Here is a 19,371-nt window from a genome sequence, read left to right as displayed (position 1 = left end):
AGAGGTGAACTTTCTTTCTGGAGAGCACACAAAGGGTCCAGGTGAGTTTCGTCTCATCTCTGCACTTCTGGACCTTTGTTGTGCACTTTTGGTATTGCCACAGAGAAAAGAACAAAGGCATTAAAATAGGAGTTGTTTGGAATCCCATTTCTGCTGCTGCTAATTTGTGTTCAAGCTGAAAACACTCATGTATTCAGGAAGTTCAAGGGCCGAACTGGCCCTGTTTCAAGTAATTCAGTTCAGCATGTGAAAGGGTCAAGAACAGTTTATGGAGAAATAAAGAAGCCTAGTTGTACTCAAAAAGCAGTGTTGATGTGAACAATTTCACTGATTCGCTGTTGGACTGTATATTGCCTCAGAAACTCTATGGCCGGGTGTTAGTTAGGAAGATTTATTTGGAATATCAACAGAGGACAAATCACGGATTGGAAACGCAGGCAAGAATGTAACAGAGGTTACTTTGTAAAAGATCTCATTGGTTTAACCCGCCCTGACATCCAGGACGTTTACAGAAGATAAAAGCAGGCGTCCAAAATCTGACACCACTAGAGAAAATGCTTAAACTCAGTCTGTTTTTCCACTTTAATTAAAACGTTTTATAGAAAATTATATTACCAGAATAATATTGTAAGTGTACATTTTATGTCTCCTACATTTACTCACCCTCAAGTAACAAAATTGTTTTGTTCCGATGAACACAGAGAAAGATATTTGGAAGAATGCTTGTAACCGAACGGTTTTTGGCCACCATTGACTACCATAGTAGGAAAAATGGCTTTATGAATTGAAAACACAAAATTATATATTTTGAAGAATGTAGAAAAGCAGACACTTCTGGGACACTTTTGAATACCATTGTCATTACTATGGTAGAACAAGCATTCTTCCAAATATCTTTCTCCGTGTTTAACCGGGATGTAGGTGTACCGGGGTAACGATAGCATCGCAAGGCTTAAGCTTAAAAAATTACCGCAATGCCGCTCTGTTTTTAAAGGGTAGCATCGAAGTGCCACAACTAACTCGGGCGGGGTGTCCGATTTTTATTAGCCGTTGTTGATGTTCAAATTACCAAAACAAACACACCCCTACCCCCATCTCACGCTTTCGTCAGCGCTCGGCTCGACCAATGTCCGTCCGGTGAACCTTATTGCTGATCGGCTACAAGATTGTTTTGATACGCGGCACGACGTTGTCTTAAGAAGGGTTATTCTGAAATCGGACACCCCGCATTTGAACACTTAAATCGTTTTTTGTTGTTGTTGCGGTGCTTCTCTTCTACATTTATACAGTCCACTAAATACAACTTGTTTCATTTAGATCCGTGTATTAAGGAATTCTGGTCTATTTTGTAGATTTGAATTATGAATTATGACCCAGCAATACTACTCGGTTTTGTGATATTTCAGCTGGTATAGTATTATGTTTGTGGTACCGTGACAACCCTACTGTGTTATCTAATCTTCATTTTGTGTTCGAAAGCAAAAATGTATTTTGTGTTAAAAACAGTCTACAGGTGTGACAGCATTCAAAACATAGTCACCAATAAGACACACATGGGTGTTGGATATTAAAGAGTTTTCCATCTGCATTTCTTGGAACTGATCTGGTTAAAATATTAACCAGATGTTTAACATATTCTACGAGAGAGTGCAAGCTATTATCATTTCCTTGCCTTCTGTTCATATCAGACATAAGATTTCTTACAAGCAATGTTCTAAAGACACCTACAGTATAGCTGGTGAGAAAATAGAGCTTGATACTTTAAGGTGGATCACTTAAAGGGGATGTGCAACACTGTTTCATGCATTCTAACTTCTTTACAGTGTTTAACACGTGCTGTCTTCTCATGCTTGACATGGTCAACTTGTCAGAAAACGCCCCACACGTCTTATGTTTTCGGGAAATAATCGTACAGCTGGATCTGTCTTTTAAAAATGTGATCAAACTTAAGACTCTATTGATATTTGAAGGGTGCGATACTATTCTCTAAGTACATCAAATATGCAGAAACTGTCTGAGTTATGGCCACTTTAAAAACATAATATAACTCTTTTGTAAAATGCCTATTTTGTGTTCTTTTAGTGAAAGAAGTTTTTAATTCTTCTTCTGTTTTTGGAATTCTGTTAAACAAAAAAAAAAGTCAGTAACAACTGTAATGAATGCCTGGAGTCTGCTGTTCAACTAATGATCTCTGCCAAAATAACAAAACATTTTTTAAAGAGCTTATTTCTTTATTTCGTGAGTTGAAAGAAAGCTATTTAAAGGTCCAGTGTATGAACTGTAGTCGCATCTAGTGGTGAGGTTGCGAATTGCAACATACTGCTCACTTCAATGCTCACCCCTTCGTTTTGAAGCACTACGGTGGCTGACACAAGATTAAGATTAAGTCTTCACATTTTTGCCGATAATATATTTATGAAATGCGCTCTGTGGAGCAGATTGCGCGTTTAGGGTCCGTTCACATGGTGAATTCCAAGCAAGGGGACTTGCTGTATATGTAAATGCCTTATTCTTAGGTATACATAAAGCTTCATTACACAAAGTTATGTTTATCATATTGCATTTTTTTCCAAATAAATTACACACTGGACCTTTATACAACGATTGACCCAACAACTCGCTGTTACTTTCATTTATTGACAGTTGTAACTTTGACAGTGTAAAGAGTTGTTGCTCTCTGGCAATATTTAATCATGCACAACATAATTCAACCAATGAAGTGAGTTTGGGGCGGGGCTATCAGTGGTGGCACATAAAATCTGTGAGCAGTCCTGTAAAGAATTCATCATATTTTTTTCATTATGGTTTTATTTTTAGTCTCTGTTTTTATGTTGCCTTAAAACACACAATGAATTATACAGTATGTAAAAATATTCAACATCAAAAACCACACCCACATTTAAATGATCTATTATGTAAGAACATGCTCTGGAACATAGACATAACATACTCCAGGTCCCCCATTTTAACAAACTAAGTGCATGGTCTAAAGCGCACGGCGCAGGTGGACTCAGAGCGTGCCCGAATCGGCGACTCCGGGCGCATGGTCTAAACGGGTTGTCTTGATTCTCTTAATGAGTAATGGGTATTTTTTGGGCGTCATTTGCAATAAACCAATTAGAGGGTCATCTCCCGTTCCATTTAAGAGGCAGTTGCGATCTCGCTATGGCGCAACGGTATTTCCATGGCATAGATTAATGGTGGCAAAGCTGAACTTCTCAAGCGAAAAAAACTGATTTGCACGTGCGCAAAGTTAAAGCGCACCAGCAGATCATCTGAATCCAGACAAGCGGGAATCCACCAAAGCTTCCCGAGGGGACATGTAGGTATTTTTATATTTATGTACACAATACTAACCTTTTACATTTTAATCTTTTATTGATTCATATTTTAAAATGTTTGTGTGCAGCTGCGCTTCTCTGTGTGTATTAAAAGCACACATTTTCTACTAACGAGGTCTTTAAATAATAAAAAATGATTGGGCCATTGTCTTTAGAAGTTAGACCAGGTTTGAGTTTGGTCTATGGCCAGTTCCTCAAAATAGCAGCACCCCAATAATGTGCCTGAAAACAGCTCTTTTTTAGACCAACAAATGGCCACAAATGTTTTTGCTAATGAAACAGGAAAATGAGAACTGCATCGGGCTGAAACTAGCAAAAACAGTCATACGCTAGGTGTACGAAAGGGCCCATAATCTGATGCATAAAACAAAAGCTTACAGTACGTCAATTATCTTCTCAAATTAAAGGCAGCATGTAAATGGTTTAAAGAATGCTTTAAAACCTGCAAACTCACAGCATAACATAGAATTTCTATAGATGTTAAGTCCATTATTTAAAAGGAGATCCTTCAATTGATAAATGTGCTTTGTGTCGTCTTTGCTGCACCGCAATCTAACGACTCCGATCCAGCTGGATGTCCACACTTTAGTCCTTGTGTTGTGTCACGTCCTACCCATCACTGTCATCCTGCTTTTGCAAGGCTGACTGGTTACCAGGGTAAGCCAGAAGAGAGATGGGGGTATCCTTACCTCCGGTCTGCTCCCTCTCACGTCTACTGCTCGCTTTAAAGGATACGGTCTGACCTCGAAACATTTGGGCCTGTTGTTGACAGAGCCCTACTTTGCTAAGCAGAATAAAGACGTCTCCTTGAAAGGCCTTGGTGAAGATGGCGTAGAGGAAAGGGTTGGCGCAGGAGTTCAGTGGGTAAAAGAGCACTAACAGGATCTTGGAGTTTGAAACTGTGATGAGCGGGTGGTCCAACGCAGCCGTCATGGCATACAGCGATATGGGTGCCATGCAGAGAAAGTCGGTGAAGATGAGAACAGCCATCCGCTTGGCGATGCTGGTGTCCTTGTTGGCAGAACGATGGCTGGGGTTGTGCACGGCGCAGTAGATCTTGATGTAACATCCACAGATGACCACGAAAGCAAGGATGTTAAGAACAAGCACGAAAAGGATGTAGACCTGGTCCAAAAGCTTCTGTGTGTCCATGGGCAGACATATGCTGACTTTCTGGTAGCTGCTGACACCCATGAGAGGCATGAGGGCCAACAGGAGGCAGAAGACCCAACCCAGCACCATGATGATGGAGGCGTGGGACAGACGCAACTTGCGGTCCAACCTCATGGCAAAGGTGATGGCGTACCAGCGCTCCAGGGTAATAGTGGTCAACGTGTAGACAGACAGCTCGCTAGCGAAGACACAAAAGAACCCAGCCAGGTTGCAACCCGGACCAGTCTGCCAGTCGATCGCATGATTGTAGTATTCAGAACGTGTGTGGAGGTCGACAGAAGCGATGAGCAACAGGTAAATGCCCATGCAGAGGTCGGCGAAGGCCAGGTGGCACATTAGAAACCGGGAAACGGACAGTTTGTAATGACTGGTGAGCAGCACCAACAGCACGACTAGGTTTCCCAACACAGCCAGCAAACTGACAAACCATACGGACACTCTCAAAAAGCCAAAACCCATTATGTCCTCGCAAGGGTTGAACTCGTCAGGAGCAGGGTAACAGGCAACCTCCTCACCCTCCTCGCACACGATGTAGTCGTAACGACTGTCAAACTCATGGCTGGTGTCTTCCTGGGGGTTTTTTAGCGTCTCGCCGAAACCCACATCATCATCCGGGTGCCCCCCGAAAAAGGTGTGGTAATGCAGGCTGCTGTAGAAGTCCTGGTGGTCATAGGTGTCTATGAAGAGGTTATCGCCCAGGTCAACCCCAGGTTCCATGCTGCTGCGTAGGCCAGGAGTCATGAAAGTGCCCACGGATCTTTTTTGGAGTTGATTATACCTGGCTGTCAAGTTACAAATGATGTCTTCCAAGAACCTGCGGTTTAAAGAACACCGTTCCATAAAATAAACAGCTACGTGCTAAAAAGACCAACTGTAGTTTTGGTTCTGTACAATTGGATTGAAAATGTTACAAACCCCCTTTTCTTCTTCAAGTTCTTGAATGCACAGCAATGGCTGGGGTAGGTCAAGTCTGCTGTAACCAGGTGTCTGAAGGTTTTAATCGGTGGCAGTTTTTTTAGGGTCCAGACGTTCCGAGCGCAGAGTTCTCGAAGCGACTCTAAGCCTCTGGTTGGAAGGGAAGTGATAGTCGATTCTGAAACATCCCTAAAGAGAAAAAAGGACATTTCGGAGAAAGGTTATACTATAATGCCAGTTGGTATTATATTCAGGCAAACATCTCCAGATAGCTGGAGTTTCACATGCTGAATCCTAAACCTGAGGAATGTTCTTTGTCTTTCAAGCCATTGGTGTCAGAAGGTAAAACTTCAATTTATCGCAGCAAAATGGAAATGTAATGTAATTGTAGCATCCATTAGCAGGAGATAGGTGCAGATGCCAACAAGTGATGCCTTGATCTATGTGCCTTGAAGATGAAAAGTGTGTCTTAGAGCATCAGCATACAGAAAATAAAATGGATTAAGAGACACAATTCAGAACCCTTGCCAGCAGCGTAATTTTCCCTCTTTACAAAAAGATCATAACAAACTTAGAGGCAAACATATCTATTACAATGTGAACTTGTAGTTGTTTTTATAAAGCAATCTTCCAAAAAGCCTATATTGTGCAACAATAGCAGGCTGCTTGTGTCTGATTTTGTCATTTTGAGATGCTTAGCCGGTGACCTCATAGCAATGATTTCACACCGGCCTGACTCCTGAGAGGGTAGCTTAAAGGCCACATTTATTAACTTAATAAAAAACTATGATTTCAGCTGATCCATATTAGCAGGCAGATAAGCCATATGGTTAGTTTATACAGGCAAACATGGGTTTCCACTAGGGTTGGGTACCGGACGCTGTACTTTTAAGGGCACTGACCGAGTTATGTCGGTACTACCGAGTAACAGTTAATATTAAATCAATTGGTGAGAGAGAGAGAGAGAATAATTTACTTCACGCAAATAGGGAAATAAAACCTCTAATAAAGTAGGATGTCCTAATCAACATAAATAAAGAAAATAAACACTCGACCCTACAAACAGTGTGGTTATCATATTTATATTATTTATTTCACTTGTTCTTGTTTAGAAAATTAAGCATACGCTCATGTTAAGGAAAGCACGCACACACATAACACTGCTCTGAACATTTAAGTTTGTCAAGGCGCTTTATATTTTCTGTCCGCCAATGAAAAAAATTATCTCATGAAGTCCCGAAACAAAGTTATTAGTGATTGATTGGAGCCGTCGATGGAAAGAGGTGAGTTAGGCCATCAGGGTTGCAGTTTGAAGCTGTGAACAGTGCACCAGGAGACTGATGCACATTTACATTATGTATTATTGTATGGTCAACATTATATATATATGTAATTCTTTCAGTATCTCTGAAAAAAAATTATATTACAATCAATGTTATTTTCAGTAATGATGCTGTTAAACATATTTTTGTAGACTTTTCAGGTTTCGTTTTTCTATATTATCTTATGGTCTGTTAAAGGTGTAGGCCACGACGCCAGGGTGGCCTTTTTGGTCACGGCAGATGTCGCAGATCGCACGACGCCTCCTCCTCCGCAGTCAGCAGTGGTGCCCCTCAGCACGTACATGCCTACAAGTGGTGCCTCTTCTCGTCCTGGTGCGCTTCCCGCTGGGAATTCTCGCAGAGTTGTGCGGTCAGTGTCATTCTCCAGAATGGGGTTGGAGAGCAATCTCCATCAGGGAACTGAGATAACATCCGTAACCAAGACGTTTTTTTAATCTTAACTGTTATGATGTGAAATGAGGGCATTTTTTATGATTGTTTCTGTTCAGTCCGCTTGTTTTATTGTGTTTAAATACAGCTGTCGTCAGTGTTTTTGTTATGCAAATGAAGCAGGTATGTCTTAAAATATCAAAATGGAGACTGTATTCTGATGAAATTTTAAACTCCTTATGTAGCCAAATCTGTGCTGTCCAGTCTGTTACTGCGATTAAGTGCTTTTTACATCCACATTATTTACATTATTTATATGCACCTCCAGTGCAGATCTAAAATCAGACACACTTTATAATTTAACGATTAACGATTATCATTACATCGCACCTGTGCTGGAAGTGCTGTATAAGTTTGGGGGTTTCGTTGGGGTGAAGATTATGACTTAAAATTCAAAGTTCTTTACTTTTCTCACACAAAGACTGTGTCTCATATTAGAATGTACCACATTCATATGCACCATTCATATGGAGCTTCTCAGTTTGTGGTCATCAACTGCTCTTGTTTGGAAAATACCTGGTGGTCTTTTTCACTGGATATCTCCAAAATACAACCACCTCATTCATGAAACAGTGCAGCGAGTCTTAAGCATGGAAGCATAAAAGCACTTACCACAGACACTGACTCTCAAGTGCTTTTAGAAAAAACAAAAGACACTTACAGGAGCATTGGGCCACTGCTGGTCCCCGCAAACATTCTCTCGTCCAACCACTTCAGCTGTTTGTTTCTGTGCAGGTACCTTTTGAAGTAAACAAGTAAGATGTTTAGATTAATGATGATAAGTGATAATATATGTTGATGAAATTACTCTTGTTAAAATCTCATGTCTATTAACTCCCTCATCTTGCTGATTTTGACTTTATAGAAGTATGATCTTTTTTGCTGGACCAAAAACACCCACACAGGCAATCGGCATGCCCATTTTCTTTGAGACTTTAAGAAATATTCTAAATAAACTGTATGCTGTACTATTAAAAACAGCCACACCGTTAGTCCGATTCAAAATGACACAAATTTAATCGTGCTGGATGAAATCTCAAATGCAACTCAACAGCCCAGTGAACCATGCTAAGGGACAATACATCCCCAAGACATTTTACAATCCTAAAATTAAATTCTGCTATGGGATTTTTAGCAGCTGCTTTTCTCTGGTTTAGCATTCCAATGTAAACACATGCAAAAACATTAGCGAGAAGTCACAATCGAGAGGGGCGAGGGGGGCTAACATGAATAATTTAATATCCTGAGCAAAATACTCTTGGGAGCGGAGTTTAATGAGAGGGAAACAAGTATCCAGACTTGCGAAACTGCAACAATAATAATGGCCTCTAAGTGTAGAGACATTCGGGAATAATGAAGGTTTTGTTAAAGCTGCAATCTGTACCTTTATCAGTCAGTAATCGAGCAAGTACCTAAACCATCAATGTACCACTATTCAGAACGGTAAACTTATAATAATGATATATATTTTGAGCTGTCTGGTCTGATTTCGCTGTGGAAAAAAGTTTTTTTTAACACACATAAAGATACGCAAGTACAGTTTTATTCAAACAGAGAGGCAAACGCTACAGATTGTCGCACTAAAGGAACAGTTCACCCAAAAAAAATATACTGTCATCATTTACTTACCTTCAGATTCACGTCTAATTCCCCCCCCCCCAATTTTTTTTTACATAAATATATGGCTTGCACTGCCTCGGAGTGCCTGCAGCAAACGCCCCTTTTTGGGAGACACGTGTCGTGTGGAGTAACCAGAGACTCGCAGTGCTAAGACAAGTGCGAGAATAAACAAACCTAAAGACAGAGTGTCACAACAAACTAAATATTATGGCTGAACGATTTAGAAAAATCGTTTTTTTTATGCTTTTGAGATGGTACTGGTCAGCTCCGAGCAGGGTCGCATCACACTGTGCATCCACATAATTTATCGTTCAGCCCTACTAAATATGTGCATCTAATAGAGAGTACAGGGCGATGACCTACAGTACAGACCCCATGAACACAAGTTTATAACACCAATCGTATAGTGTACTCATTGTTTGTGCATTCATACTTCAATGTTATACATCTTGCATCTTGGCATCTTCCTACTGTATATATGATATAGCCAGAAGATAAATAAGTAATAAATCTCATCATCAGAATTTAATTTGATATCTTTAGTACATTTTCATAACTTGCCTACATTATAACTATGGTGATTATTCAAATGAACTGTAATAAATAAATAAATAAATAATGTAAATCTAAGAAGAAATAGGTATAAGATGTATAATTATAACAGGAGATTGTTACCGAGAAATATATTGTTACCGTGAAATATAATTACTCATTCCGTGAACTAGATTTTTGGTCATTCTGCCAACCCTAGCGTGACCTAAGTGGAAGTTACGCCCCAGTGCCCAAGAGCCCGTTCCTGAGCCAAGTCCAGTCAAAGAGTTTGTTCCCGGGTCTGATCAAGTCCAAGAGTCTATTCCGCCAAAGCCACTAGGGGCTCCACCCAAACCGCCACCACCTGCTGGAAAGTCTACTCCACCCACTCTGCCTTTACTCTGGTCGCCACCCTCTGTTCTGCCTCTTCCACAATGGCCGTCGCCTTCAACTCAGTCAGGTCTACCCGCTCCGCCCCTGGCTTTCTCCTCCAGCCCATCCGCCTCTGCTCCACGACCCAGGTCCCGTACCCCTACATGGGCCTGACCCTCTGTTCCGCCTATTACTCCACCACCTATGTGACATCATCAATTATGTTGTTGAACAACGCGGTTCAAACGACAGATGTGCAAAAAAACAAAATTTGTTCAAATGACTGATGTGCAACAAAGTTACTTTGTTTTTTGGAAACAGTCGTGAGTAGCAAGTTAGTTTTTCAAACGATGCATCGTACTATATTGGTTAACCAGCGAGTTATATGGTTGTAAAGGAAATTCACCTTAGAGTAGAGTGGGCATTTAAGGAGGGGGATTTAAAGAGACAGGAGCTTTAACTGGCTGTTCTATCAGAGTGTAATGGGCGAGTAAGTTACAAACAAAGTCAATGCAAAGACGCAAAAAGATGCGACCGCCCATAAATCTCTTCTTCCACGCAAGTTGAAAATATTTGTCAGTTCGTGTCACTCACTCAAAAAGAACTAACTTTTCCCATGAGTAAATAAGAGCGTGGAACAAAATAAAATAAAATAAAAGTAGGCACTGCAAAAATTTACATTATGAGAAGGGTATTGAGTTTTTAAATCACACAAATGCATTCGAGCACACCCCAGCAATAAAATAATGTGATAATGTAAGGTTTTTCTAAGGATACAAATTTTAATTTAGGTCTTTTCATCACACAAATCTATTTTTTAAGAACTGTAAGTCTCCTAACCATTTTACAATACTTCTATTGAGCTTATTTGATGTTTTTCTTCCTTTTGCATCCCATTGTCACTATTAGAAAAACTGGGTGAACTGTTACTTTAACGAACAACCAAAATCATGTATTTCGATTATTGTGAAAAATATATTATTTGTGTGAAAAGTCTTTATAATAAAGAACCTTACACTGAGTCCAGCCTTGTCCCGTTAAAAGCATGATTTTGGATGCTCCTAAAGCCATTACTGTACAGCCTACTGTAAAAAGGAAAAAAGGAATTAAATTGCTTTGGATAAAAGATTCTGTCAAATGCATACATGTAAACAAAACACTTGAAAATTTGAATAAAAAAGCTGTAAGACTGTTGTGAGTCTTTTACCTTTTATTTAAAATGCAAAAATGAAAGTTACACATTTTTAATCTTTGTATATTCTGGATGTCAATATTCTTCGATCAAATGAATTATGTGTCATGCAGATTCTTTGATCTAATTCATCACAGTGTCAATATTTCTTGAAGAGCAAGTTCACCCAAAAAGGAAACTTCTGTCATCATTTACTCTCCCTCATGCATAAGGATGACAGAAATGTGACACTGGACTTACACTGTCAGAATGTCATTGGTAATACCAAGGAACGCATTAGCTGGAATTTCGGCAATGTAGGGATTATCACTTATCTCTCTGCAAAAGAGCAAAAACAAATAAGAATCATTTCACAAACACACACGTGTAAACCAGCGCTGGAATGCTCCTCACAGCAGGAAGTATGAATCCTCAGCGTGGATGTTGGTAAGATCAGGGAAAATGCTGAGACCCGTGTTGAATAAGCCCCTGTAAACACAACACCTCTCAGATCAAAGTTTTTTTCATAAAGTGCGTTGAGAATAGTTGAAAATGTATTTTATTTAATCCTAACACATTGTATAAATGACACAAAGGAAGGAGCAGAATGTGGCGGGGTTGGGCAAAGTTCAGAATTTAAAAACTGTCTCCCTTTCGATTCAGATTGTGAACATGAATTCATCATTTACACATTGGTCACAATCAACATCTGTTTTATGGATAATTCACATTACGGACAAATACATGTCTATAAAAAAGCTGATGTTAATGAATTTCATTCCAATACTACCTTACATTTTAAATGTTTAAACTCCTGTTTGCAACCCCAATTCAATTTCAGGGGTTGAATTAAAATGGCATTCTCAGTTTAATTCTGAAAGGTGCACAACCCAGGTGTGTGGAACAGTGTTTTGCTCACAAATACTGTAGATCAGGGAGATTCTTAAACGCCTCTGGATGGATGAATGTCAGATTTCTCGTGTTCCTGATTTCTCTTGAAAAAACAGAGAGACAATTTTGTAAATATTCAAACTAAAAGATTTTGGTAAACATTTGGAGGCCGTTTACACGAGACTGCAAAATGCAAAAAAATCTACGCGTTTAGGCTGTTCGTTTACATGGAAATGGCGTTTTAGGGGACTGATAATGCAAACGTATGAAAACAGGTCTCAAAGTGCAACTTTTTGAAAATGCTGTGCCGTTTTCGTTTCCATGTAAACTGCAAGACAGAACTTTTTGAAAACGATGACGTCACGCACATGCGTATTACGCGCTCAGTGGCGTGAGTATAGCCAAACCAATATGGCGGTCTCCTGTAATGTGAGCTCTTGCTGCTTGACTATTTATGATTGGTTCCCTTGGAAAATGTGGATTTGCTGCACCAATAAGACCAGCGGAGACACACTATTTACATTCGCCAGACTTTAAACACACATATACATCGACTAACGGTATTAAAAAGCACTTTTGGCTCATAACTGTGCATTTGTATATGTGCTAAGGCAACATCATCGCCATCCACTGGCCTGGCATGCATACTACAGCGTTTATATCCATTTTTATGGATCCATTTAAATGCAGACTGTTTTGATAACTCTATCATTTGTACGGTAATTCTTTTTTAAACGCAAAGGAAAAACTTTTTTGTTTTCATCGTGTACACGTGGCCTTAAACACCTTTTGTACTTCATGATCCATGCATCTCTGCACTTTGTGAAAGATGAACATGAAAGAGGACTTTTAACGCTGTCCCCATCAACTTTTTTTATATAGTTGCCAGCCAACGCAAGCACTTTTTAAATTATTTTCACAAAGATGTCATGGCCCCCAGAATATTTTCTTCTATCAATATAATATGAACATGATGTTGATACATTTGATGTTGATCAAGGTAACGAATTGTTTGCTTTAAAACAAGCAAAACTTATTGTTATCTTCATATGTTTGTTTCATATGCATCCGAAACAAAAAAAATTGTATTAAACATAAATATTTTCGCAAGACAAGGAAAAAATAGAAACTATTAAAGACAGCAGCGTGATAAAGCTTCTATTCACACTGGCATTTTTAGTAAAACTAAATGTAGTAAATAAGTGGAACTGAATGCAGGTGTCTAACTTTATAAATATTTATTTTACACTCCCTAATCAGGGCTCGCAAAATCCCTAGTAGTCCTTTGGGCAGGCACTCTTTAGATTTTGGTAGCCTGACATTAAATAAAGCATACGGTAAATGTATTGCGCTAAATGTAATTGTATTGCGCTAAACTTCAATGGGACAAATCGGCATGATTCAAATTTTTGTTTTCCTTCAGATAACAAGTCAAGAGACTTAACAGCGCAAATGAATGACGGAATTTATTAGACTATTTCAAAATGCTGAAATAAAGTTTTCTTTTTACTCTGGCTTACATATGAGTAATCCTCTTCAGGCTGTAGAAAGAATGCTTCTCTAACCTACTCAGAGAGACATCCACGGAAAGATAGCTGCGGAAATAATAAATGTGTTAAAACATTTCCAGTGTTTTTTTTTTATTGACTTTTACCTGTAATTTTGTGGACACACATACAAATTTACAAACTTGAATGTTGTGTTTATGAACCGTATTTTATAATCCTACAGAGTGTGCCAACCTGTTAACTGTCACCGTTCTACCGGTAGAATGCTTAAGTTTACTTTAAAATTTCACAATTGAATTCCATCCTAACCTCTTCTCCACCAGTGGAGCACAGAGGTTTATTTCAATATTTTGCAATAAACTTCCATCCTAATCATTACAAAGTTTCTAAGGTCTGAGCCTCTTGAGTACAAATCTGACCAGTGTTTGACAGTTTGTAGTTTTATTTTTCAAATTTATGTTTCAGTTCTCTAAAATGATTTCTTTTCTCTATTTAAAAAATCCTTTTATGATACATTTGTGTTTTATTCATTGGGTTTGTGTATGAGAACGTAATAAAAGCTTCTCAGTATGTGTTGTAGTTTTTAGAAAGTACCATTGAAGTATTCATGTCCCCCAAGTGGACATTTGCGGTACAGGAGCTAAAAATGTAACATGGATCTCAAATTCAGAACACAATTTGGTTACATTTGGCTTGAATTTCATTTTTTTGTGCTGAAACAAATATGTATTTACATAAATATATATTTTAACTATACAATTTAACTTAAAAACATTTTTCATTTTTTTTATTTAACTGATTCCTCTTCAGCAATAATCTGCTAAATGTATTTTTTCAAACAAGACCAACCTTAGGTCCGTACTCCAAATCATTCATGATTTATATTTTTATATTTATACATTTTAGTTTTGATTGTGTATTTTCATGTGTATGCTTACAAAGGGCAATGACAGGTTGACAGTTAACAGGTTGAGTGGTTCTGTCATTATTTACTCACCCTCTTGTCATTTCAAACCTATTTGTCTTGTTTCTTCTACAGAACACAAAAGAAGAGATATTGAACAATTTTGATAAGAGCACAGCCCCCCATTCACTGCTACTATAACATTCTTCAAAATATCTTCATTCGTGTTCTGCGGAAGAAAGTCATGCAGGTTTGAAATGAAAAAATGGTAAGTAAACGACGACAGAATTGTTCATTTTGAAGGTGAACTACTCCTTTAACGTCAAGCGGGCCCATCATCTTAATAATAATAAAAAACTTTACTCACATTCTTGAGATATTGACCAAACTTGCAAAGGCATCTTGACGAATTGTGGTCAGGCTTGTCTCATAGAGGCTTCTGGAAATGAAGATCATCACAAACACTTAACAACTTAACATATTAATAAGTATAACAAACTCTTTATTTGTTCGACGTTGTGGTTAGACTGACAGAATGGGGTTTGACTTGATAACCTATCATCTCCAATTGTTCTTTTAAAAAGGTCAATGAACTTGGCAAATGGGACGTGACGCCTGCCCCGTACATACGAGTATAAAAGGGAAGATAGCGTGTCCATTCATTCACCTTTTTGACCCCAGATCGAGCAGGTTGTGGACTTATTTCATTTTTCTAAGAAGCCTTGTTTCATTGTGTCCCCCTCGTGGGAAGTGTTTGTCTGCTTGTTTTTTGTTCAGGTTTTCCCCTTTGTGGGTTCTTCATTTAATAAAAGTTTTTTATTAACCCTACGTCTGCCTGCATCTGGGTTCTGTCCATCCATTCCGTGACAGCATGCTCTCTATGAGTGAATGCACAAATGCGTCATGTCTTTACAAAGTGCATATTGTTTTGATAATAACATGTTAAAGTGCATTTTCCAGATTAGGGAGGCTTTAAGTTAGTTAAAAACATTTATTTAAAGGAGAGTGGTTACATGATTTCTTTGTTTACGACTGAGTAATCAGGGAATATGGGCGGGACCTTGATACTTGATACCATATCTCAGACATTTTGGCTTACTTTTTTTACAGTGGAAGTAAATTTGAATGCGCCTTTTCTATGGTCTATGCTCGCCCTCTTTTCTCCACCATCACGAGAGGACCTGCCCCTAATGCTGATTGACTCTAAGATTGTTATTGACTCTAATTACGTAGCAAGGTCTTCTGAGTGTGTCACCACACACACAGAACCGACCAACAGCAAATAATGAGAACGATTTGTCTAGTTGTTGATTTAAATTTTGAACAAAGTTTCTTCTCAGAACTCACTTACTGTACCTTTAATACGGTTGCGGTCACAACCAGTTTAGTTATTTGCAACTGCATTTTGTAACCAAAGTCCCCTGTAAAATTTGATGACTGTATGTATGACTGAGTATGTACATGTATTACGTGCCAAACTTTTACATTGATATAATTCTTGTTGAGGGGGAGTGAAGCCTACATATGTAGACGTATATGCACACAGATTAAAACAAACTACTTGTTGTTAATTGATTGAGTAAATAGATGTTATTTGAGGCAGACTGACATGCATACTGGCGCTGGACCTTGAATAGGAAATACCCGTCTATTTTGGCCAATGTTTCCAAAGTCTCTTTTATTTGTCCCTCTCCTGTCAAGCGAGCACTATGAAGAGTAAAGAATGTGGCGGGCAAAGCCAAGCGGTGGCCTGAATTGGCGCACTGATTTGGGTGTAATTTTATGTGATGGTGCCTGATGAGGCGAGAAGGAAAAATAATCTAAACAGACTAGCCATAGAGGAATGTTTCTGAAGAGCTAAACTAATTTACAGATTGTGTGGATTAGAGTGTGGCACGAGGCACCAGTCAAACAGGGACAAACCAACCACCCATTAACCCATAATGAGTTATATAAACCCAAAATATGAACATTCTCTGGATTTCATTTGAAGAAGTGGAGTGGAACACACAGTGGAGGGCTGTTCAACGTTTAATCGTAATTAATGGCATCCAGAATAAAACTAAAATACGTGCGCACACATTGCCAAGAAAACACAGACATCACTTTCACTCATCGCGTGCGGTTCATGTCCCGCATCTTAAATTGCTGGGACCACCACTCCATCTATCAGTTTCTAACAATCTCCAAAACCAGAGTTATATCCACCGTTAATATAACATTTATCACCCAAAAGCAGCGAACAAACAACGCAGCTGAACTCCGCGAACGTAGTGCTCTCTCTCTCTCCTGCACACAAGTGAAAGTTACTTGTGCGCATTAGGGATGGGTGATATGGCCTAAAAAAAATGATCCCGATAATTTCAGGTATTTATTGCGATAACGATAACAATGACGATAATATATATACATTTATATATTATTATTATTATTATTCATTATTTTCTTCTGTAAAAAACTAATTGTAAAACAAATTGTCAAAAAGTAACGAAGTCTTCAGATTAAATAAAAAATCAAATCAATAAAAAAAATTTGACGATGTAGTGAGGTAGGCAGGACGAGAACCGGGATGCGAGGCCTGTACACGCACCGGTCTCGTATCACGGAGGAGATTTTTGTTATGGTTTGTGTGTGTGTCCCGGGAGTCGCCCTTCTATTTACGTTGCTTTTATTAATTAAAAGTCATTTTATGTTCGGCAGGTCCCGTCTCCTTCCTTCCTTTTATGGATTGTATTACAAACGTCAATTCGTTCCATCGTTTACTTTGCTTATCACAAGAGACGCAAATAGCAAATGCGCTGGCAATTTTCATCTGGGTGGGAATTATATTACCCCTAGGTTCATGTGTAGTTGTTGCATTACGTAGCTTCAAACTTTCTTCGTACTCTGGTTTGTGTTTTAGATGGTGGAACAAATTGGACGGGTTTCCACTCTTTGTAACCACAGTTTTTCTGCAAACCTCACATATTATGGTAGTTTGCTCCGCATCTGATTTTCTATAACCAAACCAGTTCCAAATTGTAGCGGTAGCTCTTCGCTTAACAACAAGCTCCTTCTCAACCTCAAGTCCACCTTCCGCTATGCCTGTTTTCACTCCGCACGTGAACAGTGAGTCAGTCGCGCACGAAACTACATCATCAACTAGACTTATCGTTATTATCGCGATGAGACAAATTTTTCCCGCAATGATAATTTTTCTACGGTATATCGCAAACGATAATATATCGCCCATCTCTAGTGCGCATGCTCCTTCTCCCGCTCTCCGTGGTTGAAGCTTGGTGTGCCGTGTGCTTTCCCGGGAGAATTGTCCAATAAGGGACTAAGAGAAGTTGTTGCATAATGATTTTTCCATGTTCAAAACACCGGGGGAGTGTATCGAGCACAGGAATACTACGTAATACGTCCAACAAATTTTTTGACAAGTTGACCATATTAAGCATGAGAAGACAGCACGTTTAACATTGTAAAGAAGTCAGAATGCATGGCATACCGTTGCACCACCCCTTTAAAGAAATGATGTACATATTCAAACAACCAGTTATTTTTGTCCTTTGCATTGCAATCACACATAGACAGTCCAACATGTGTGCAGTGCTTAATTCACAATAGACACTTGGTGGAGGTCTAGTCAAGTAGGCATGCATGGGCCGAATACTGGTTTCAAGTTATACCGAGGTTTAAAAGAGTAAAGGTTTCAAAACCACTAAAACTTTCTGTGATACCGTTTCTAAGGTATGAGCTGTGTTAATAAATTATGTAACTCAACGTTTGATGTTTGAATTACCCGTCAATAGATCCAGCAAAATAATGACACACTGTACCTTTAACTTGTTAACGTTAGTTAAAAACCAACACATTGTTTGTTTATGTTAGAATCCTGTGCACTACACTCTGGAATTTTTAATTTAACTAAGATTAATAAATGCAGCGGCAGAATTCTTTGCTATATTTGTTTAACAACTTAAATAAACAGACGGGGGCTAGTTGTCACCTTTGTGTGGGTTTAAGGTTAAGGCAACCATTCACACACTCCATAGTCAAATGGCAGTGGTGTAGTGTTGGTTTTAAACGTCCTACTTCAAAACCTCCTTACAGTAAAACGATCTTTTTGTAATAGCGTGTATGATACATTAGTGGGCAAAATGAAATCACACTGGCATACATTCAAGCAAGGGTTTAGTACTTTATAAAGGTGGATTTTAGTCAAAAAGGTTTATATGTGTTTTTTCTAAATGTGTTTGATAATATCATTGCTATCACATTTTTTGCTGAGGCAGAAGGACAGATGCCAAACTGCATTTATTAAATACAATTGTTTTGAAGTAAGTGTAACGTTACTTTTATTTGTAGCTAAGACTTTGTGCCTATAGTATACACACAGAAACGGACCTTTAAACCAAAACCCGCTATGGATGAATATTTTAATTTAATATACTGTGTCAAGTGTTATGGCATTTCATTTAACAAATTAAACAAGTGCACGTGAAACATAATCTGTAATATAAAAATAAAGACAGGATTTAGAAATATATTTCATGGAGAAATATAAACACCGCGTTTAGCGTCTTACTTTTCAAATATCGATCTGCCTTTTTATGTAACTGCCTTAAAGAAGTTATGACAAATCTTGAAGAAAAAAAGTAGGTGACTAACATGTAAGACTGCAGTTTATGCAGCCCATGTTGTGTAATAAATATGCATACTTACAATGTTTCTGTATTTGAGGGAAACGTGGGAATAACGTCAATGTCCATGCATGAGACAGAGAAAACTCTCCATTGGGAACACTCGCATCCGCGAGGACATGAGTTGAAATGTCCGGTTACAAACATAGGTGACATCATCAACACTAAATATAACAGCGCGCTTGTCTTCATGATTTTACCAATACAACTCTCTTTGTCCGACTAAAAAACTATAACAGAACCTTGAAAGCGCCCCGCTGTGCCTGTACACAAAAATAATGCCACAAACTTGACTAACACTTAGAGCTCAAACCTTGAGTGGAAGAGCACTAAACAGAGTGAGAGAGCCCATGTGTGAGGCGGGCTGCTGAGGCGCTCTTGCGGTTGCTATGGGAACTATAAAGTAAAGTTAAGTCTCGAGGATATAAACAATTAACGAAATCTATACACTTGTGGGTCTTAATACATATTTACTGTAATTATGATGA

The 19,371-nt window shown here is 38.7% G+C and overlaps 1 protein-coding gene across 2 annotated transcripts; it reads right to left on the bottom strand.

Moving 5' to 3' along the window:
* Positions 1-2,216: 2,216 nt before the first annotated feature.
* tshr (thyroid stimulating hormone receptor) lies at positions 2,217-19,254 on the bottom strand. Of its 2 annotated transcripts, XM_079473966.1 has the most exons (10): positions 18,906-19,254; positions 14,566-14,637; positions 13,307-13,381; positions 11,815-11,889; positions 11,310-11,384; positions 11,157-11,234; positions 10,741-10,809; positions 7,863-7,940; positions 5,430-5,618; positions 2,217-5,328 (listed from the first exon to the last, which is right to left on the bottom strand). In XM_079473966.1, exons 1-10 carry the CDS (start codon positions 19,073-19,075, stop codon positions 3,951-3,953), a joined length of 2,259 nt encoding a protein of 752 aa, XP_079330092.1. In that variant the 5' UTR covers positions 19,076-19,254; the 3' UTR covers positions 2,217-3,950. The 2 variants fall into 2 exon arrangements, with proteins under 2 accessions (XP_079330092.1, XP_079330093.1); XM_079473967.1 differs by lacking the exon at positions 13,307-13,381 and having other exon boundaries at positions 2,595-5,328.
* Between the last annotated feature and the right edge of the window lie 117 nt (positions 19,255-19,371).

Source organism: Barbatula barbatula (assembly GCF_947034865.1).
Source record: "Barbatula barbatula genome assembly, chromosome: 15".
Lineage (NCBI taxonomy): Eukaryota > Metazoa > Chordata > Actinopteri > Cypriniformes > Nemacheilidae > Barbatula > Barbatula barbatula.
This window is presented reverse-complemented; position numbering and strand designations above follow the sequence as displayed.

Coding starts and splice junctions, on each gene's coding strand:
- tshr (XM_079473966.1), bottom strand. CDS start 19,075: ATGAAGACAAGCGCGCTGTTATATTTAGTGTTGATGATGTCACCTATG. Junction 11,235..11,309: donor GAGGATTCATACTTCCTGCT/GTGAGGAGCATT, acceptor GCTCTTTTGCAG/AGAGATAAGTGATAATCCCT. Junction 10,810..11,156: donor ACCAATGACATTCTGACAGT/GTAAGTCCAGTG, acceptor TCCTTTTTACAG/TAGGCTGTACAGTAATGGCT.